General features: G+C 35.6%; 1 protein-coding gene across 25 annotated transcripts in view; it reads right to left on the reverse strand.

Moving 5' to 3' along the window:
- RIMS2 (regulating synaptic membrane exocytosis 2) overlaps positions 1–23,645 on the reverse strand; it is a 446,716-nt gene that overhangs the window by 355,620 nt on the left and 67,451 nt on the right. For all 25 annotated transcript variants that reach the window (XM_063389634.1, XM_063389477.1, XM_063389557.1 and 22 more), the window contains one exon: positions 5,973–6,183. In XM_063389634.1, coding sequence (XP_063245704.1) covers positions 5,973–6,183 — 211 coding nt within the window. The remainder of the gene's footprint in view (positions 1–5,972; positions 6,184–23,645) is intronic.

Raw genomic sequence — 23,645 nt, forward strand, 5'->3', positions numbered from 1 at the left:
AACTTGTGTTGAGTGGTATCCAGGATGAAGAATCTCTTTTCAGAAACAAGCTACAAAATATAAAGATATGTGAAGTTCAAGACATGCCATCACACTTTACCAAACACCTAAGACAGCCTCCAGCCTCTCAGCTTCCTCCACACACAGTCAAACATTCTTCAGTTCATAGCAATTCACAGTAAGCAATGACAAGACTGATGATATGAAAGACAGACTAGTCAGGCATTTCAGCAAAGTCATAAGAGAAATCATTCAAATCAGCTTTTAAAGAACAGTGGTACTTGTCCTGTTCCACATGAAAATACAGGTATATTTTAACAGTGGTTTTAATGAGAAATGCCTTATCTCCATGAGTATTCAGAGACATGGAAGCATGTTAGCAGAATTAGTGGAATTCCATCCTATACCCAAAATAAAACTAGAGTGAGTCAGTATTTATCCCTTATCCTTTTTAAAAAAGATTTGTTACAAGGTCAATCTGGCATCTGATTGCATGAGCCAAAGCTACCCTTCAAGACTGTATTTTTCTCATTTTAATTACCTAAAATTATAAGTCTGGGTAAAATTGTGAGTTCTTCATTGTATCAGGATCACAGCAACCTCTAAGGTTTTATGAAAGCTTTAAATTAGTGAAGAGTTCAAACATGTAGCCTCTGTTGAAACTGAGACCATTATTTGCTGTTTATTGAGATCAAAAGAACTATCAAATGTAAATTGTTTCAAATAAATAAAATTAATAACAGAAATAGTTTGTGCAGTTGTCATTTGAAAGGACTGGTCATACCCACATAGCTTGTATTAAAATCACAGGGTTTTTTTAACAATTGAGAGAATCCAAATAATCAATACAGAAATGCAGATTCTGACTATCAGTTCTGCTAGGCATTCGTTTGCAAGTTTACAGACTGGAAAGGAGCAATATCTCCTGGTTCAAAATGGTAGTTGTGCAAGGCTTTTTACTCTTAGCATTAAATGCAACAATTTGAAGAAGGGTTTTGCTGAAGGGTTATGCTGGGACAGCACTACTCTTATACCAGCCCAGCAGAAGCAGGGCCAGCAGCTCAGCCAGCGCCAGGAGAAGGCAGAAAGGGTGGCATGAGGAGGTCATGCTCCCACCTGCAGACCTGTGTCCCACAGCATGCACCCAAGGGGAACCCAAGGATAGGGCCCAGGGTCAGCGAAGAATCCAGGTCCCCAGAAGGTCCCTGGTGATGAGGCAGGGTTGAGGCAATCCAGGAATCCAAGCCTAAGGATCTAGCTCAGTAAGGGAACCACCCAGGCAGCTGCATGGCTGAGGAAGGGACCAAGGCTGAGCACTGAGCAGCTCCCAGGCAAAGGACTGGAGCTCCCTAGGGAGCTTATCACAAATCATTCCACAGAGCTCTTTCTCCAGGGCTGATCCCAGGTTATGGCTCTGCTGTTACGGCTCTTCTCAGAGAAGCCAAACTACACCAGGAAAGGAGTGGGGAAAGCTACTGAGGAGTACATTAGCTGAACTGCAGTAAAGGTAAGTTTGGGTATAGCTTTCAAAAGAATAAAGAGATTGATCACCTCAGATAAAATGGGTGGAGGTTGATAATTTCTAGGTGATCAGCATTTAGAGATGTCTTAACTATCATAGATGTTTCTATGGCATTAACATTGTTCCAGTATAATCAGCACCAGATTTAAGACTGGAAGTCTTCAACATATCTGATAATACAAATTCTATCTTATCCATGGGGAGGCTGAGATGTGAAACTCATCCTAATGAGAAGTGTAACTTTTATACCCTCCAACTGTGAATTTACAACCTCTGAATAAGTGGAATGTCTTTGGAGTAATTTACCACTGACTTTCTTTATTTTCAGAGATATTTGTTCTTCAGAGAGATGAATACAGATGCAGATTATCAGTTTTCACAGGTGTTACATGGATTAAACTGAAAAGAAAAACCACACAAACTGTTTAGATGAATCTTTCCCTCACGTTTGCAGTGTTACATGTCTTTTGTAGAGACACGCAAAGTCAAACCACATCTCCTAAAGACAACAAGACTACTTGTATGCAATAATAAATCATGGAGTTTATTCCAAATTCTAGTGACTTAGAAAACGTGATTGTGACAGACTAATTATTCGATGCTTGCTAATTCTCAGCAGAATTAAATGGATTATGCATTACCACGAGTAGGCTACAATTTTGTGTTGCAACTCCATACAGGTGATCACATTGCAAGCCCTGCAGTTGGAATCATTCAGCAAAGGGAATTGATGTTTTTTTTCAAAATCAAACAGCCCCAGGGAAAGAATCAGAATGCAAAGCTTGCACTGAACCAAGGGAACTGAGAGAAGTTCACTACCTACACCTTACATGTAAGTACCCATGGTTTTGTTGGGTCCTATAAAACAACTGAAAATCTCTTACTTTTGCTCTTCAAAGACAAAAAAAAGAAGGATGTTTCAGTGGCTCCAAGTGACAGTAAGTTGCCAAATACCCCAAGAGAAGGTATTCAACATGCATTAAGTTAACTTTTCATAGAAGTATTTTTTCCTTTCTGTATAAGTGAAAGGTTGGTTTAATGAACTAGCATTCTGAGGTGCTAAAATTTATATTCACTGCACACAATGTAGTATCAATCTGGAGGCTGTACCTTTCCAACAATTTAGCATTTAGATTTCTCACCTGCATAAACCTCACTCTGCAGTCTACTGACTCATTCAATGTGCATTTCCCTATATAAATTAGTATATGATTAAAGAAAAGGAGTATATTTTATATATCAGTGGTACTCTTATTACGAAGAACAATTACTGCTTGCTCTCACATCATTTATTATTTCAGTATTAATCAATCTGAATCTGTTAATAAACATAAAAGATGGCTGTTCAAGGTTTTTTCTCTCTTGAAATTTAAGCTCCCATTTAGCAAAATATACCATTCACCAAGATAATAAATTGTACAGAAGCAAAAGTGCCACCATTATAATTTTTATTTGTTTGAGCTAGAAGAAACTCCCATGTAATGACAATTTTTGTACAGCTTGAAGTGAATGTTAATGCCTATATATTTAAGGCACTTAAATGAATCTGAAAAAGGAATAAATCATCCAAACATTTTGAGAATCCTAATCTAATGCTCTGACAACAGTCAAAACATTTCCACTCCCTGCTCTACACATGGCCATGAACCTTGTAAGCAGTAGCCAGCCCTGAGACCTTTGAAAGAGGAGTATTCTTGGCAATGCTTCATCATCTGAGGCGCATGCTGCTAATACTGGTCTGTACTAAAAATTTAGGAGCAGAATCCAGACTAAAAGGCAGGAGTTTAGCTTGAAAATGGATATTATGATGATCTCAAACAAATACACCAAAGAACTTTTCAGACAGTGTAGGTATCACCTCATACAAGGCCCAAAGAAGACATATACATATATAGTGTGAAAAAATGTCTACAAAGACCAAAAAAAGCAAATTTAAAATAGGAAGTTATTAGAAGTCATCCTTCAAGAAACTGAAGTTGTATTCAGAAAAGAAGAGAGATAAGAATGAATTCTGGTAGATCAAAATAGTTTTAATAAAATAACCAGTGTAGGCATAAAGCAGAGCATAAATAGGAGAGTGCCATAGTCTTTCTGAATTAGATCTTTTTTGTTAATTTTCACTGTGATTAGAAGGTATTTACTCTAGAATATTGTTTTATGCAGAATAATAACAATGTTTTATGCAAAGGATGTACTTTGAACTGATATTTCAGAAAGAGAAGCTATAAAGTAAGTAAAAAAAAATTACCAATTTTTTTAATGAAATGATAGTTAGTGTAAAGCATCTCCAGTCTAAAATAATTATTAACTGTAATACAGTCTTTCATTGATAAGAAGTATAAAAGTTGGCAAAAATACCAAGATATTTTTAAGGAATTTCAACATTATATCGCTTGAAGAACAGACAAATGAGTCTGACATCCTCACTGGACATATTTTTAGAAACTCAAATACACAATAAAATTAGCAAGCATATGAATAAATTATGATAAAATGTGGAAAAGTCAGAATGGCTTTAGTAGAGGGAATTCACATGTGTTACATGTCTTAGAATGCTTTCAAGTAGTCACAGAGAAAGTGAGAAAATGGGATTTATTCCTACTGCTCAGTTGGGATTACAGGCTTTTAAAGAATCTCAGCTGCCATGGAATAGGAATAAATTCATCCATGAGAAAACTTAATTAATGGAAGGACAAGAAGAAAAAAAACAAGAATAAATGGTCAGGGTTTTTTTAAGGGAAAATTTTCACCAGCAAAGCCTCACAGCATATCAGTCTAGAGATACTCTGTTCATCATATTCATAAATTATCTAGAATAAAAATGAATGAGGTGCAGGAAAGCCTCACACTAAGTTAGCAAAAGTAATAGAAAAAAATGCCAGCTGAGAAGTGTTGCAGAACAGTCTCAGACTGAAGGGAGAAGTCGAGTTACTGAAAGACAGATTTAGGTTAGACAGTAAGAAAAGCTATCTGTGGTGAGCATGGTGAAGCACTGGAATTACCAAAGACTCTATGAAAGAACCTCACTGGAAATCTGTTAAGTCAGACATATATCTGCCAAGTTCAGATGATCCACCTCAAGGAGAATCTAAATGGTGTATCAAAATGTTTCATAAGGAAATGAAACATTCTTCCTAATGTTATGTTTCTAAGGATGTAGGCATAAAGACTCAAATATCTGTCCTAATAGGCTTTTATAATCAGATGAAATTAATACAGAAATTATTATCTCTCTTTTTACTAGCAACATGACCTAGTTAGTTTTAAAAAAAAACAAATAAAATAAGTGAATCTACTGAAGGCAACATTTTTGAATTGCCTTAATGAAAATCAAGACAATTTGAGACATTTACACATAATCTCAGTTATTTTAATCAGGAGCTATTATTAAACTTTTGTATTTTTTTTTTAATTTTATAATTTGTTAATCAAAAACTTCAGTCCATTATTTAAACCTACTTTTCAATCTTCGGCAAAGAAATACATAACATGCTCTCACATATTGTCTCCTACCTTATAAAAGATAGTATTTACCGATTGCATGGTATTTGCAATGAGCATATTATTGAAAAAAATAGACTAACATAAATAAATTATATAAAAATACTGCATTAACATTAAAATAGTAAAATATTGTATTGTTTAAAAAATATGTATTTTCCTAAGACTAGCATAATACTTCTTAAATATTGCCATGTGTCTTCTACAAGTATGTGTCAGAATCTGAGAAAGACTCTGTGTATCAGATCTGAACACTTTATCTAAAATGTTGAGTAAAATGAACTCAGAAGAGTTTTCTGTGATTACATCTGTTGTGCTGAATTATTACTCTATCATTCAGCTTTTTTTCAGAATTCAGATTGCTGGTTTATCACTTGTTATACAATAAACACCAGCATATACAGAACAATATATGTTAGTGCATTTAACTATTTTCCAGATATAGGTTAACATTTGCATGTGTATGCACATATAAATATGCATAATATGTATGGATACATAAAATAGATAATAAATATTTAAAAGCAAAATATTGTATTATATATAATGTTTTAACACTAATTTTACAATAGTCTTGTACAGAAGAGCCTAGGCAGGAAAGAAACAAATCCTTGCTCTACTTTGTAATAATCAATGTCTCAATATTACCATCACTAGATATCCTTCTTTTTCTCAAATAGAGACTCATCCTCCAGTCAAAGAAATGTACTTGCATGAGTTTGTTAGTAAAAAAATAGTATGTAGTAACTTAAAAGCCATAATCACAAATTCATAGGCAGTTGGAAATTAGATGAAATGAGGACAGATATCTTGAAAACCCCTGAAGTAGATATCATTGTCTCCTTAGAGGAAATCTGTTTCAGTAGTTGTGTGATTCTCATTCATAAGCCATGAATGAGAGACGCTGAGTTTAGGAGAAGCCTGCTCTCAAACTCTCAGAGCTCCATACCTTATTCGAGCGCAGGGACACTCTTCCTCCGCAGCGTGCACAGAATTTAGTTTGGCAATATGAACAGTTATGGCCACAGCCATCTGCAAATTTTGTTTTGTGGCAGATGCCACAGGTTGGGGCATCACCCTTCTGCTCCTGGTGCTGCTGTGATTCTTCACCCATCTTCTTCACTTGCTCTTTATACATCTCAAACTGCTGATGTAATTTTCTGCAGAAGAGAAGAGATCATTAGTTGTTGTTTACTTTTGCCCACAAATACTTCACAGTCCCTAAACTGCAGTCATTTTTACAAATCAGAGAGAAATACTGTAGTAAAACAAATATTTTTAATTTATGATACTCCAGAAGTGTTACATTCAAGAATTATTTCATTTTCATTCTAACTAAACTCCAGGAGGAAGCTCAATATCGTTAACATTCAGCTCACAGTCCAGCTGTTACAAAGAGTGTCACTTTAGGATGGGACCAGATGTTTGCTACAAATACAACAGCTGGAAATGCAGGATAAGTGATCCAAGAGCCCGTGGTACTAAACAATAGTACCATGGTTAAGAGGAGGAAAACAAAAATCCAATTCATTCTTTAAAGTGTACTTTTACCTAATTCCACCAGACAGATGCTAATACCTTTTCTTGATCAAGCTTCTCTTCCTTTCTCTAACAATACTTCATAGAATAATGATTCCAAAATGCTTTTTCAATGACTTCTCAATCACTGGGTTTAAGCCTATATTAAGTTACCTCATCTTAACAAGCTGCTATAAATCATTAAACCATTCATATCATCGGATAGGAACTGTCATCTCATGTAAAATGCAAAGTAGAAGGCCTTAAGTGTAAAATCCAGGAAAAATTGCTTTAAAAAGACATATATATTTACCATCTATTTCCAGAACTAGAAACAAATGCAATCAGTGGCCATGAGTGTATAGAACTGCAATGTTAACTCATTATGTTAATTCATGCATATTTCTGAGTCCATAATCATCAAATCTCAATTCATGATAATGGGAAGTGTCTCATGGTGACCAAACCTACAGACACATTTCATGGTCTATAATGATAGGGCTTTTTCTCAAAAGCCCAGTTTCTAAAGGTAAATGATGTCATGGGAAATTTAATTTTCATTGTAAATAGTCATAATATGTTAGCTTTTGCAGATTCAGAAAAAGATGGGAAGGGTGACATTGCTTATCACAAGAGTTTCAAACCCATTGAGAAAATAAAAGAACTTTGACTTCTCTTCTTTTTTATCATTGTGATTTAAAGGGGTCTGAACAGGGATATTTAAACTTTTAGCATGGAATTCAACTTCACTTATTTTGCAATAGAGACTGCAAAGTTTAATAAATTAAAAGTTATTAATCTAATTTAGGCAGATTTTTTAGTTCCTTGAATAAGTTCAAGCAAAACCCAAAAACTTAAGCACTTCTTTTGAAACATTGAAAAGGTAACATGAGACAAAAAATAACATTGCAAAAGGCATTTATTTTTCCTTAGAATTATTCTTCTTGAGAATCTTGAGATTAAGTTAATAAAAAAACCACATGAATCATAAGATAGAACAAAGAATAACCTCCTAGAAAACAAATAAACGCAGGAGACAAACTTCCTGAAGCATAAATATATCCTTTATATAGATCACATATAAATTAATAATGCAAAACTATTTCATTAGAATTTTCAGAGGCACCAAGCAAAGCAAACATTACATGAGTCAGTTAAAAATTAACTCAAACAGTTATTTACTGTGGATATCCAAACATATGGCAAGAATTGTTGGGATTTACTTTGTTTTCCAGGAAACTCCCCTAAGAATGTACTTTACATTAGACCACTGAGGAATTGAAGGAATAGGCAGGCAGTTCCCTTTCTCCAGCAGGAAAGACAGGAGGCTGGAGTCATGTTTCTCCTCTGTACCAATCTGCTGCCTGGGCTCCCAGCTGCCACTGACCCTTTCCCAGGAAGAGGCAGAGGGTTACTTCATTTCCTTATGTGTCATTTCTCTGAGTACCTGCTGTTGTCACTTCAAGCCCAATCCTGAGTCCATGGGCTGTCCTCAGGCCCAGCAGTGTGGACTCCCAACAGCAGTGGCTCCCTTTTCCCTCACTTTCATCCCTTTCCCACCTGCAGCAGAGCAGGGAGAGGGGCTCCTCTGAGACCCCTGCGGGAGGGATGGGAGCGTTGGCATTGCCCGAAAAGCCATTTGGGCAGTCAGGAGCAAGGCCTTCCTCTGCCTTCCTATGCCTTCCCCTGCTTCAAAAGGGCTCGCTCTTGAGTGCTCTTTGTTGAAAGGGGCAGGACACGAGTTACTAACAAGCAAGAGCTGAATGAAGTTGAAAAAAATTTTGGAAGTCTGGAAACCTGGCACATTTTAGCGTTTTACACTGACAACACTATATAATTGGTACTTGGTAGTCTGGCCTCTTTCCATCAATAACACATGTAATCTCTGAGACCTTGCCTGTCTTTTAATTTTGCTTAACATTGCATTCTTCATTTAAAGCATATTATCTGTGCTGAACTCCAAGTTTATTTTTAGGCTGCATTCAGTTTTGTGGCTTCCTTATAATCTACAGCCTTTGTTTGTATGATTACTTGCTTACCAGTCTCACTGATGCATAAAAAGCACAAGGCTTTTGCCAAATCTTAAGCCTCATATACTGAAATAATTCCACTTGTATTTCCTCTTGGGCACAAGAATCTATGTAAAGGTCATAACTTTTCCTTTAAAGTATAAACTTTTCAAGGTTATACAGAGGAGTTTCCAAAATCTTTGTTCTAGTAGGAAGCAACATCATCTGCCAAATTGTTCATTATTACATCTTTTTCTGTTTTGACAAAAATACTACATGTATTGATAGGTGTAAAAAAAAATTAAACAGAGAAAACAAGAATCTATGAAGTTTTCAGTTAGACACAATCTGTGCTCTATTTACTAAGCAGAACCACCTGAGATGAATAAGCATACTCGAAACAGAATACAGAGTATTCATTTTCGGAATTTCATTTTAAAATTTTTGATCTATTTTATAGATAAATAATTATTTTTTTATCATCTAGCCTGCACAGGTTTAAGTCAAAATTTAAGCTAAAAACACACAGCAATAAATAGGTGTTTAGAACAGCACAGTATCTGAAACACATTTAGCAAACTGTGTAATGTATACTTCTCAGAAAACCTACTGCAAAATAAAATTCCATTTTGTTCAACTGTCTGCAGTCATCTTTCCGCTGAGAACATTGCTGCCTGAGGGCTCAGGAATTCACTTACTAGGGAAATCGAAGTAACCAATACCAAGGCAAACTTCAGAGCCTGAAACCAAACTCAAGTACTCCAAGACTACAACTTCCAATCCCTATATCCAGTGAGTTACTTTGTTAATGCAAGAGGTCAAGAGTCATCCAGGAATCATAGAAGAGTTTAGGTTGGAACAGACTTTTAAGATCATTAAGTCCAACTGTTAACCCAACACTGCCAAGTTCACTGCTGAACCATGTCCCCAAATGCCACATCCACATCTTTTAAATATCTCCAGGGATGGTGACTCACCCACTTCCCTGAACAGCGTCTTTGAATGCTTAAAAACCCTTTCCATGAAGAATTTTTTCTTAATATCCGATCTACATCTCCCCTGGTGCAACTAGAGGCCATTTCCTCTTGTTTAATCATTACCTGAGAGCCTGACCCACATCAGGCTCAGCCTCCTTTCAGAAAGTTGTACAGAGCAATAAGGTCACCCCTGAGCTTCTTTTTCTCCAGGCTAAACAACCCCAGCTCCCTCAGCTGCTCCTCGTAGGACTCCAGACCCTTCACCAAATTCGTTGCCCTTCTGTGGACACACTTCAGCACCTCAATGTCTTTCTAGCAGTGAAAAATGGGTTCTGCACAAGAGCTGTATTTTAGGCCAAAATTTTATCCCGAATGAAAAGCCTTATTTTTAGACTTGATAGGGACTTTTTTTGTTTGTAAATCGAGATAACTATATTAACTCATAATTAACAACTCATTTAAGTAGAAAACTCAGCAATGCATATCCATAACCCTTATATACATGTATTTTGGCAAAGGTATCTGTAGCAATGCCATCTATCTGTACTGATGAAAGTCTCACTCCTTTACTACATTTGTTTCAGAAATACACGTATGTACTTTAACAACTACTATAAATTTTAGAGGAAAAGGAGAAATTGGCATGAGTTTACACAAACACCAAATGATACTGAAAGTTTAGTCTGTAATTAAGTTCTGCTCTTGTGAGAATTGTTTCCCTGAATCACACTTATCTGCTGGAAGCTACAGTGGTGAGTTCATGAGACTTATACAACTAGACAAGCTTTTTCTTTTTTAAAACAGCATATCCAAGATACTTCATAGATGATTTCTCAGTGTGAAAAGCAACTGTTTGTAAGAACTTGGATTGTTCTGCTAGCACCAAGAAATTGTTTCTATTGGAATATTGCTTTGTTCTGGAACGGAGTTAATTTAATTCTGCTTTTCCTGATTGCCCCCACCTTTCCAGAAATGAAAAATTCAATATCAGTCAAAAAGCAGAAAACTGTGAATCTTTCTGATCCATGCCAAAGGAAAGTAAAAAAAGCAATTTTATTATTGACATTTTATTATTGTACAGTAGTTTTAATTTTCTCCTCCCCTCCAGAAATGTCCCTTAAACTTTCAGCATTTTAGCAAAACTAAAAAAGATTACTGACAAGGAGTTCTGAAACTATACTTCCCTCTGAAAAGTTCACATAAATGTTTCTGAAATTTCTAAATCTGCTTAAAATCTACCATTAGAAGGGCAACTGTTAAGAAAGAATCCAGGATGTTTAGGCTAGATTTAAGTGTAGAAGCCACTTGTCATTTCCTGGCTACACTTCTCTCAAAGTTTTATTAGAGATGTAGCACTTGCCTCATTTCATATTCCCAGGCACGGAGCGCAGATGTGGCTTTAATCCAGGCATCAAAAAGTTCACTTTCAGTTCTGCCAAGCCCATTCATTTGACATTTTTTCTGCTGGTGGCAATGACTGTCTGGTAGCATATGACATTCTTCCCCACAGTGTACACTTGAAGTTCCTGCTTGTACAGTAGTGCCAGCTAACCTGTCACTGAGTACCCCCACTTCTTAATGGATACTACCCTTACATTGATAACCCCATCTGTTGGTAGAGGTTGGGATACAGCAGTTATGCTGATAAGAACCCCTGGAAAATAGGGTGGAAACCAGGCAATGAGCCAGTGGTGTGTGTGTGCTTGCATTACAAATTGGATAAATTACATATGGGTCCATATTAGCAAGAGTATGAGCAGCAGATTAAGGGGAGTTATTTATTCCCTTTGACTGGCACTGGCAAGGCTGCACCTGGACTACTGCACCCAGGCTGGTGTCTGCCTGTTATTGATGGATGTGGACAAATTGGACACATTGGATAAGTCCAGTTTGTCAATAAAAAAGAAAATTATCATGTCTTTGCTCAATCCAGTGAAGAGGAACAGACTAAGGAGTGATTTAACACCTGTCTGAAACTAGTTATCTAATCTAAACATTAGCTGAGAACATTTACAGAGCCAAATTCTTCCTGGTAGTCAGAAATCCAAATTAAGCAGCAAAAGGCACTAAAATGGCACTTTGTGAGGAGGTTCAGGCTGGGCATTAGAAGAAGCATGGACATTTGGAAGGCAACGCAGCATTGAAAAAAGTTGTCCCAAGACACTGCAGGATCACTGTGCTCGGAGCTTTTCAAAACTTGCCGGACAGAGCTCCAGTTGCCTTAACCGAGTCTTGGCAATAACCATGCTTTGAGCAGGAGGCCAGTTCAGAGACTCTCTTCAAAGAATATTCCTGTTGTTACATATTTGGCACAAGGGCTATATGGAACCAGACAAGAGAGATGAAGAATAAACCAAAGCAGAATCACAAGGAAAAATATTCAACAAGAACTATTTGGCTTAGCAGTGTTGAAAAGAAAGAAGGTGACCAATTTTACTAACAGAAAAAACCAGCTCTTTATGCTTTTTATAAACTACTGTGAGAACAGCTCTCTCAAAGTCTGACCAATAAATTCATATTTACTTTCACCTCTATGTAGTGCAAAGGGCAAATAAACCTTGACTCTATGCTTTGATATGGATATGTGTAGGCAGTAAGATAGAAATGAAAAAAACCCACCAATGTTCATCAATGCAAAATAGGACTTTTCTTAATTGAAAAATTATGATTTTGCCAGTATTCAACTGAAATGAGAAAAGGCATCACACAAAACTCCTCTTCAGAAGACCATGAGTCTGCTTTAAGTCTACCAATTAAAGAAAAATTATTAAGCAACCAGACTCTAATCTAACTTCAAACAAAAGCCTCATATCCAATTCTATTTGAAACTAATGGTTATCATATCCAGGCAGACAGCACAACTGGAGTATTGAAGCCATTCACAATTCAGAGTTTCCAGCTTTCACATCAGTGAAAATGACATATTGACAGAAAGTAGATGTCAGCAGTGATCTCTACAAACATACACTCAATTCATAGCATTTTAACTTTCTTGCTGGTAAGATCTCGACTGTCTCATTGAAATTGATGGACTATTTCTAACTATCTGATTTCCTCAAATAATAATTAATTATTTTCTTCTGTCAATAGATTTAACTTCAGGGGCACCTATCTGTGTGAAATGTCTAAGTTTAGAATTTAGATTGAAAAAAAATACATTCAGAGAATGCAAATTGAAAGGGCTTAAAAAATATAAGTGTTGAGTAAAAATGCTACTTTTTAATCTGTGCACTGGAATTTACAATAAGTAGGAGAAATCTAAGATATTGAAAAGAGCTAGTCAGAGGTGCTTATTTTGACTGCTGCTGAAATTATCAGTTTTAGCTAAATTTTCACAACTTCTTCTTTTGAAACAGAAAGATACCATAAAATCCAATGCATCTGAATTTTTACCTGCCCGGGGTCCAAGAAATCTATGCAGAAAAAATAACTCATAAGCTTATCTCAAAAGTGTGCATAGTCCCTCCTGTGAGTTGTACTTGGGATAAATAATCTGATTTTTACCTGTTTAAGCCAAGAATGTAGCATAAAATGAACTCCACCTATTTTTTTTTCAGGTGGGAAATGGATTTTCCACACTTTAAAAGTTAATAGATAGATTAATAGATTTTCCTTAGGATTTTCGATGATTTGTTTGGAAAAAGAAGGTTATATATAAGCCATATAATGATAATAACAGTCCTATTCAGCACTGTCAAACAGTGAGCTATTTCACAGTGATTTTTTTTCTTACATAGAGTAAATCCTCCTGAAAATGTCAGTAGAAACAAATCTGAAATTTTTAGCTTTTATGCTTTTAGCTATTATGGTTTGAGTTTACAGGTTTACAGGTAGAGCTACCTAAGAAAAAACCCACGATTTTCATGTTTCCTTATCTCTAACCTGTTAAGGAATATGTCCTTTGATAGCTGTTAACATGAAATAGACACAGAGTAACAGCGATGTAATTTTAAGTGCAGAACATCTTTAAAGAGCCTACAGAATTGACTAGTCAGAGAATAAGGAGGCACTAAACATGGGGAAAGGTTTACTTATCTACAAAAGAAATAATTTGTTCACACTAAGAAGATTCTACTGCCTCCCAATCAGTGAAGTATTTATTTATCAATATAATACTCTTACTGAATTAAAAAATTTAAAAAAAAAAAGCCACCCAAAAGAAACCACTTAAAAAAAAACCCAAACTCTGGAAAAAAAAAAAAAAAAACAAAAAAACAACAACAACAACAAAACAAGATGGCCAAAATCCAGATCCTAGGTAAAAAGGGCACAGACAGAATTGAAATAGGTTCACACACATGGAACACTATGTCTTTGGCTAGTTTCCCAAAAAAAATACTGTAAAATTCATATATTTTTAGTCTAAGCGCATATATATATTCTAAATCAAAGTGAATTACACTGACTGTGCCTGAAATGCTGAAGAGAAGAAAAAGAGGTAAGAGAATGGAAAGAAAGCAGTGTGGCTGCTAAATTATCTTGCCCTTGATTTATACCAGTGCTGCTGCTCACTTCTAATTCAAGTGGGAAAAGCCAACTCTATCAGAGCTAATGAGCATCCAAAATTACCAGATCTCTGTTACAGCCTCTCTTTTCCATGCAAAGGAGCAGGGTAAAGATGTCCTGTTATGACCTAGTATCATTTGCCTCATGCTGGAGAATGAACCCAAATATTCTCTGTGGTGGGAACCTCATACCAGACTATTCTTAGAAGTAAAATACATGACCCATGTGATGCCTTCAAACTGGCCTGGCTCCATTCTCTCTTTTCCCCACTTACTAGGGCTTTCTGCAAAGGCTTCCAGGTCACACTGCATCACATTTTGTTCACAGCTTATTTGACCTACCTCATAAAATAGAAAATATTCTCCCATTGCACTCTTCCTGACATCAGAATTAATTAATTAATTTGGTATCACCCTAAATAAATTTTTAACTACAGATGAAGTTATGTCGCTGACTCTAGTTTAATTTAATACATTCAGAAACTCAGTTTAAAAAAAAACAATGACAAGAAAGAATGTGGGGAAAAAAAGCCCCTGCATATTAATAAACGAGGATATGACTCTGTAAATGAGAAAGAGAAAACACATCAGCTAGACAAAAGCCTATCTGGAACAGACAGGATTACCTTACCTATTTTTTTTTTCTTTTTATAATGCTCAGTATTGAATAAAACTGCAGCCTTTGTTTATTAACTTTGTTTATTAGCAGCAGTGAAACTGCTCTTTGTTAACAGGGGAGCAGGGAACAATAGCTAAGTAGAATAGTCCTGTGAACACAAGAAAAAGTGAACATGAAGAAGATGAACATATGGACTACAAAGGACTGACACAATTATGTTATCATATTTCTGTGTGGGCTTAATGATATCAAGATAAAGTCAGACAAGACACATAAAAAGGAAAAAGGAAGTAGGCAGCTCCTGGCTGTACCTGTTACTTCCAGTTTTCCTCAGAACAAACAGATACTTACTTTTCCTCAGTAGCTCAAACTAACTACAAGATTAAACTGAGAAGTGGTATTTTTCTAATTGTTTCTTGTTTGTTAAAATTTGTCTTTTACTGAATTATTTATTCTACTTTTACCAAATAATATAGTATTATTTATAATATAATAGCTTTATGTCCATTATATTATTCTATAATAACAATAATAAAGCTTGAAAGTCACAAATAAGTTTTAAACAGACACAATACAGTAAAAGATCCAATTTATCAAGATTTTTTCCAGCACTTCTTTGGTGATAGTAAGAAATGCAGACATTTAAAACTAAAGATAATACCACATTGCTCCAGAAGTTTAATGGCCAAATCATTCAGACAAATCTCCCTAATTTTTTCATAGCTGATAGTTATGAAAGTATCCACCTGTAAACAAGTAAGGTTCCTTTGTAAGTCCATATGGAAACTACTTTACACCTTTCAATATTTTCACACCCCTCTGTTTTATTTCAGTGAAATTGAGAAGGTTCTAATTATTCTTTTCTGGCTCTTATTTAAAATGCTATGTTACAACAGACATTTACACAGCTTTCACGCAAATATTTTGGTGATTACACTGGGATATTTTCCCTCATTCTCCATAGCTGCTCATGCAGTTGAAAAAAAAATTAGAAAATACTGAGTGTGTCTACATCTTGAGTGTGTCTACTCCTATCATGCTTTTCTCATTTGACTCTTATATAAATATTCTTAGCTGCATTTTTAATTCTTTATCCATAAGAAAATTCTTTGTTTTTCCACTAACAGATTTTGCCATCTAATTCTTTGCCTTCTCCAGCTGTACTGGAAGTATCAGTATGACTCTGGTTTTAATGTTTAAGCATCAAGTGGGTAAGTTAAATCCATACTGTTACACACAACAGTGGTAGTTTTCCTTCTGCTCTTTATCCTTGTGACAAGGTCAACACTTCCCAGGTAATTTTAGGTCTCATTTAAAGTAAGATTAACCATGCCAGTTGTAACTGAAAAAGTGCCTGACTCTCCAAGGAAACTCTCCAAGTTCATTGCACAACTGCATTCATGCAGTTAAAAATATTTTATCTCCAGTTCCATGGCCTGGTCCCTGTGTTTGCAATCCACACTATCCCAAAGGAGCTGCTTTGATAAAGTGCTGAAGCTGTAAGAACTGAACCTCAGCTGACAATGAAGATCAGGAGGAAGCAGTTGAACTCACAGCAAAAGTAGGCTGCCAGGAACTGTAAAAAATACAGATAACTATGGTCAATTTTTTTAACTAACTCACTACCAAAAAAAAAAAAAAAAAAAAAAAAAAAAAAAAAAAAAGAAAAAAAAAGCAGTCAATCTACATGCTTTACATGTCCAGATACTTTCAACTTCACTTAAATAATTTCTGCCAATTCTGATAGGAAAATAATTGTCACAAAGACAAGTGTGTTTCAAGTTTGGAAAAACAGTCAGAGTGACAGAAGGAAACCTTCAGAACTCTCGAATTTAAGGGTAACGATGCAACATGAGCTCAACTTTTACTGAATATTAAGGACACCATCAGAGACACCTTACAATAGGTGATACTATTTGAATCTTCAGTTCTACTGATGCCATAATATTATCATGTACTACTGCTGCTAAGCACTTTAGACAATTGAAAGTGGAGTTTTCAGAAACTGCATAGGAATAGTGAGCCTTTCTTTCTGCATTCAGTCTTGTATTGATGACAACCAACATGTGTCCTGAACTTCTATGAGAAAAGGCACAATGGACAGGGAAGATCTGTAGCCTGTATATTGCTGTAAAATAAGCACATCAGCTCAGAGCATTAGACACATCCAGAATCATGCAACTACCACTACTTGCAGTTGTCTATTAGAAAATCCCAACCAGAAACCAAAATGTCTCTAGACCTATAAGTCAATCAACCACAAAAGATCCCTAGGTAAAAAAAAAAAAAAAAAAAAAAAAAAAAAAAAAAATTAGAAAGCACCAGAGCTCCTTGTGGAACAGAAAGGAAATAACATGACTTTTTTTTTAACAGTCAAGTACTTTATTATCCAGAATTAGGATTATTTTGCTGCTATTGCAGTACCCTTACTATGTTATGAGCTTTATGCAAAACTCAAGACTCCTGTTGGGATATTTTCCATACACAGCTGAGAGAAGATGCACACAGACTTTCATACCCTACACAAAAATTCTCACCTGAAATCTAAACTCCTAGAAATACACTTGGCTCCCATAAAAGTTTTTTTTTACAGTCTATTTGTATCCCATCATTCTACATTTTGTATTTATGCTGATAAAAACGTGCTGATTTTTATAGTTAGATATTTCTTCCTGATTCATTTGAATGCTGTTTTGAAGCAGAAATATTACACTAATGTAAAAACATTAGAAACCCAGTTGTCCCTTGATTGTCTCTACATTTTTGCTGATATTGCTTATTTTAGGAATTCTATTGAAAATCCATTTTAAGGAATCTAAGACACATTTATATACATTTTAATTACTAGAAGTTATTTTTATACAGCCTTATTATTAAAAGCATACACATTACTGTTCTATCTAAATTATTCACTCAGAAGAAGTTTCACAGTTTATCTTCTATTTTACTTCTTTTCACAAATTACCCTTTTATTAATTTTATTCTAAATTTCCTTTTAAAGGAATACGGTATTTATCAAATGTACCAGAAAAAGAGGCTAATTCAGTTGTTGGCAATTAAGCACATTGCAACATTATTACATTTATAAAGGGCATCTCCAGCAGAGATAGTATTTCTCACAGTCACTCGGGTTACCTTTTTTTGCATCATCTGTTGACTTACAATAGGAAGCCATTCACTTCACACTTGTAGTTTTAGAAACGCCCAAAATAACTAAAGTACTGTGATAAACATTTTTATCCTTACTTTTTTATTGGACAATTACACCCATAGCCAAAATAAACACACGCTAAATAACAGGTCAGACTGTCTTGGCTCCGAAATGTAACACCTCCTGACATTGCAGTATCATGATTAGAATGAGTTCATTCCACATTGTTTACAACATTCATGAGCATTTTCAATTATTAAGTAGCCCCTATCTTTTTACTTCTGTGACAGGAGTGTTCCTATCTTCATGATTTTCCTTTTCTAACAAACAGGAAATAAATGTGAGCAATGCTGGGCAAGTGAGCATAAGCAAGTCTTGGTTGTGCTCAGCATATTGTTGTCTCAACATCGCCCAAGCAAACTACACCAACATGTTTGATGCTGAATAATCACCACTAGAAGGGGTGTTAGCAGCTGTTTCTGATGCATCTTGGTTTTGACTGTGTCAGTATTCTTACTGTAAAAGCAGCACCAGTGAAGCCACACTGCTAGCAGCGCTCTACAGGGAGGGCATCTTGAAACAGTTTGCCAATTCTGAGAAGACTTATTTTCCACACTGCTCATATTTTTAAAGTAACAGGAAGTAAGGCCAAAACACAAATTACTTTCATCATGCTAATATAATTTTTTTTGAATGAGGAAGGAGCTCAGAGAGACAGATGTTCTCACCTGCAGGAGGGTCTTTTTGTAAGTCTGTGAACAAGGTGTGTAATGATTTTCCCCACACTAATTATAACTAAATCCATGTCTCCATACCTCCCCTTTATAGAAAAAGTGCACTAAACTCAAACTTTGCTTCTCAGAAGTAAAATATCGCAATTTAGGTTGCAGCAGTATTTCTTCATTTATGATTTAAAATATTTGATAAAAAGCATTTGGTAAAAGATAAGAAATTTGTGCATCAAAAACTGCATTAATACTATTTTTGACAGATAATGCTTGAGCTTTCCAAATAAACTTAGTTGTACAAAATCACCCAACTAATCAGTGTCAGAGAGAAGATCAGAATTTAATCCTATATTGAAATCCTCTAACCTCTTAATTAAAGCCTATTAATTAACCATTAAGAGCTCAGAGTTACTGGGTATACATGAGGGATGTAAGAGAATGAAGTCAGGCCACCAGCTGGCCGGCTGCCCATGCTCAGCTGCCCATGGAAGCAGCAGCAGTGGGCCCTGGGAGCTACCAGAGGGACAAGGGACACTGACAGCTCTGTGAATATCTGTTTTCCTACAAAGCTTGAATACTGTTGTAAAAATAAACAGATTTTACTCACATCTGTTTTAGTACAATTGCACTTAAACAAGAATAAGTCTTAGTTCTGCTCTTCATCTAGCACTTGTTCTCCTGCATCACAGTTCTTATGTTCATGCATTTTTTTTTGTACTCTTGATCAAGGCCCATAGATTACTATACTGTTATGCCATCATGTAAATTGCTGAGAAGCTTTTTTTTTTTTTTTAAATAATAAGATCTGCAGGCCTAATCCCTGAGTGGGTTCAATGTAAATCAAACTTGGCAGACTCTGGCAGAAGGGGAGCCTTACTTTATAATGTGGTTTCCTTTTGCTCTTTTTTACAGAGGTACCTTCAGCTGCCATGACTTTGTAAAAAATCTACTATCCTAATTGTAGACATTGCAGAATAAAATTTTGGGGAAAAGAGAATATTTATTATCCTCTCAACTGCAGAATGCTGTCAATTCCACCTGTACAAAATAAATCATGTTCAAAATCAATTCCCATTCTTATTTTGTATGTCTTTTGTACCCAAGACTGACTGGGCATCATGATTCAAAGATGACACGATATCAATACTGACATATTTACAGTTTTTTCTGCTATTGTAACTAAGCTGCTACAACAGGATCTTTGTAACAGTCAGCTTCCAACATTGGAAGCAAGAGCTTTCTTTAAATATGGACACCCAAAGAAGCAGTTTATTAATCTAAATCTTACTTTTATCTTTCCCTGGCCTCTAAAGGTCGAGTCAAAAGAGAGACAAAGCCATGGCTGTGATATCACAGCAATACCTGAACAAATCACCAGAGGAGATAAAGTTGTGATCCCAGGATTATCACAACTCATCAGTGTTGCAAGTCTAAGCAAAGAGAGAATATTCATTTAGTGTACATAGGTAATTAGTCTTGTAACAACTAGGACATGAGAAATGTACACAATGGAGTTCCAAATCCAATAGCTAATCTTTTAAAGAATAGTTTCCAACAGAACACATGGCATAATATTTTTTTAAGAAATTCAATAATACTGTCAAGAGAAGAATGTAGCAACATCACTAGATATGATGAACTATGACTACACTATGCTTGCTACTTTAAATTCACATTTAATCTTGAAACAGACAACATGCTGCTGTTTCTGAAGTTACCTGTTAATCAGATTTTTTCCATACAACTATTAGTTTTTTCCAATCTGTTAGTGAACACTGTACTAGAAACAATAAATTGTGTTTAGCTCTTAGGCTCATAATTGGGAGCAGGGAGTGACCACAATGGTTCCAAAATTGTTTTCTGACATGGTCTGTATACACGGATAAAGTACGCATGAGATTAGAGGCCTGACTTGTGTTCGTACTCACAAATTCAAAGTTCTCCCTGCTTAATATCCTCACACTGAAACAAAGTCCATCTCCTACAACAAACCTATTCTTACTAATCAGCTGTTGAAACACAGAATATACAAATTGATGCAAAACTTCCTATAGGATGAGAAAAAGATGACATGTAGAAAGAGTCATTTGCGCTACTGACAGCTCTCAAATTTTGCAGTAATTGAATCATGTTTGTGACAAATCCAAATTCCAAATAAGCCTCAGTAAAAACTGGATTTTTGTTTCTGTGACAGTGCCTTTTTTTGCTCTGTGAGAATCTTCACTGTCTGTAAATGTTATTCATAGATGAGACTTTGTACCCACTAGTATTCCTTCTCACCCCAGGCTTCTGATCAACTCACTCTGGCACCATCTGTCTGTGTTTGTTCTGAGTCCAAGATACTCCAGGAGCCACATCACTATGAATTTACTTCAACTTTGCCTCTATACGGAACATAATCAGAAAAACGCCTTTTGGAAGAGAAGTAAATTTCCTTTTTAAAATCAATATTACTTCTACTGTCATAACAGAAAGCATCCTTGAGTGCACAAGTACAAGCAAATGGGAATGATCATGTTGGAAAAGGAAAAAGGTACACTCATCTGTAAAACAGAAAAGCTGACAGAGGGTTTCATGATATAAATATTTTGTGGACTGGCCTCCTTTGGAAACATATCTGAATACTCTATCTGTTCAATTGTCCTCAAATCTCTAAAACCAGAAGTAGAGTGAAGACTACCACCACATTAAAAAATTTGCTCCTGGTGATAAAAGACAGTTGTCTCATCTAGCATGTAAGCAAACATGGCAGAGCTCCACGTCCTGCAGTCAGCCTTTCTAAACCAGCCTAATCCTTTCCTGCCTTAAATAAGGGAAAATAAATAGACACTTTTTCCCCTCTAGTGTTGCTGCCCCCCAACAACTCTTCAATTAAGGAATGAACATTTAATTATATTTTTGTGTAATTAATTGAGAAAATACTACAACTACTCCTCATCAAAGGAATAAAACAAGACAACAGTGATAATAACATTTTAGTCATCCTCACTCTGAAAATTGTATCACAATCTACCACTGCAAATACATCAAAATATAAGTACGCACCTGAGAGAATAACCCATCCCAAACACAAATTAACTCATAGCTATCGATTAAACAGAAAAGTTGTTGAAAGAAGCTGGGAGTTTAAAAGGATGTAACCAACACTACTGAACTTCCATCTGAAAAGCTCTGCAGCTGGGAAACCTAATTGTATTTTAAGCAAGCCTAATTGTGTTTCCCGACTCCAGGGGACAGGAATTCCCCAGATGCTGTTGACTGACAGGTCTGGTTTGCTTTCAGTAAGTAAAAATTAAGCAAAAATACCCACAGCTATGTGAAACTTAGTACGAAAACCATTCCTGTTTCCACTGGTATCATTAGCAGCTGGAAGTGCCCATGTTAGCATTCAGCACTACCCACTGCTGAGTCATTTGTGAAGTCACTCCAGAGGTACAAACTACTCTCAGTATCTGCATTCAGTAGCAAACCTTAAAATGTATGGCTTAGACCACACAGGCAGTCTTTGTGAAGTACCAAACTCTTTCAGTACAGAGGAACTCAACAGAGTTAAAAGGTATCCACCAGATCCATTTCTAGAGTTACTGGCATTAACTGTTTCAAAATTTGTTTCCTGGTTCTGAAATTTGGTATTGGTTCGTGAGCCTAATGGTTGATTTTCCAAGAATTCAGTCCAATGTCTTGAGGGTATTTATGCAGTCATGGTGTTATAATTGATTCAACCATGATCACTGAATGGCTCCTCTTCCTGAATATTTATTCCACACTTTTCATTATGTTCTTATCTTAATATCTCTACCTGCAGTGCAAAATAAAACATTTAGAATATTTTTAGTTTCAAATTACTGTTCATTAAAACTATCCTTTGAAAGCCTTTTTATTGCACCAATCACTATTGATTTAAGAAGCCTGATGTATTTGATACAAACAGTTAAAAGTCATCATTAAAGCCACTTTGTTTCAGGAAATGTTGTTTTTACTACTAAATAAACTTTCATACATCTCTGACTTCAAATTCTTGATCAGCTGTCTTCCCAATTCACCCAATAACTAAAAGACTTCTTGTTATTTCCAGAAATTTTTCTATCAATCAGTAGCGTGTACAGCAGAAGAAATTAAGGTATCTTTTGTTCATGTTTTCTTACTAACAGTTTATCTGGAAAAAAACCAAACCAAAACAAAATCAAACAGGGATTACTCTGGGATAAAGATACTGCTCTTGAAAAACTGTACAAGTTAGAACATTTACATTAGTCATAGCCTTACTCATGTGTGATACCTCAACCACCTCAATATCCTGGGGGGTTATTCCTCTTTGGTGAAAGCCATGCTGAGTTTTTCCAGGAAAGATGTTGAAATGATGAAATAGATAGAAAGAAGGTGATGAGGAGAAATGTACTGAGGAGAAGTACCACAGGACTGTTTTGATCTACCATCTCATGCAAAAAAGGTCTACAGAATCATCCCTGGAGAAAATAGCTCTTAGCCTATAATACCAGGTGAGCCTAATTGCAAGCACTGAACACACCAGAAAGCTCCAGTCAGCAGATTTCATATAAAAACAAAAGCTGTAATGCCAAAACATGCCTAAGTCAACCATAATCATTTTTCCTAAGTGATGAAAACAGACACTCATAACTCTGCTGTCTTGTGTGAGTGCATCCTGAACATACTCTTTACATTTACAGTACTACAAGGGTGGCTGCATGACTCACAGAAGCATGGCTTCAGGGAAGAGAGAGATCAGTTCCATTAAAGTCTAACTAGTTCCAACGTTCTTTGATTTTATGATTCTGATGGCTAAGCTTATTCTTTTTTCTTGGAAAACTCAACCAAAAAAACCACTAACCTTTCTATAGTTATATAGAAAGTATAAGCATCTATTTTGACATATTTTTTAAACTAGGTAATGCAGAAAACACTATAATGTGTTGATCTATTCTTCTAATCCAATAGTGTTAACTGAAATTTAAAATTTTAAAATACTGAAAATACTGACAAAAATAACAAATATCCATGGTGAGGAAAACTGTAACAGAGTAGAGCAGCCCAGAGAGCCAAAATAAAATACACTGGGAACTTGCCAAGGGGAGATAAGAAAATCTTTAAACTAGA

Source organism: Prinia subflava, chromosome 1 (genome assembly GCF_021018805.1).
Source record: "Prinia subflava isolate CZ2003 ecotype Zambia chromosome 1, Cam_Psub_1.2, whole genome shotgun sequence".
Classification (NCBI taxonomy): Eukaryota; Metazoa; Chordata; class Aves; order Passeriformes; family Cisticolidae; genus Prinia; species Prinia subflava.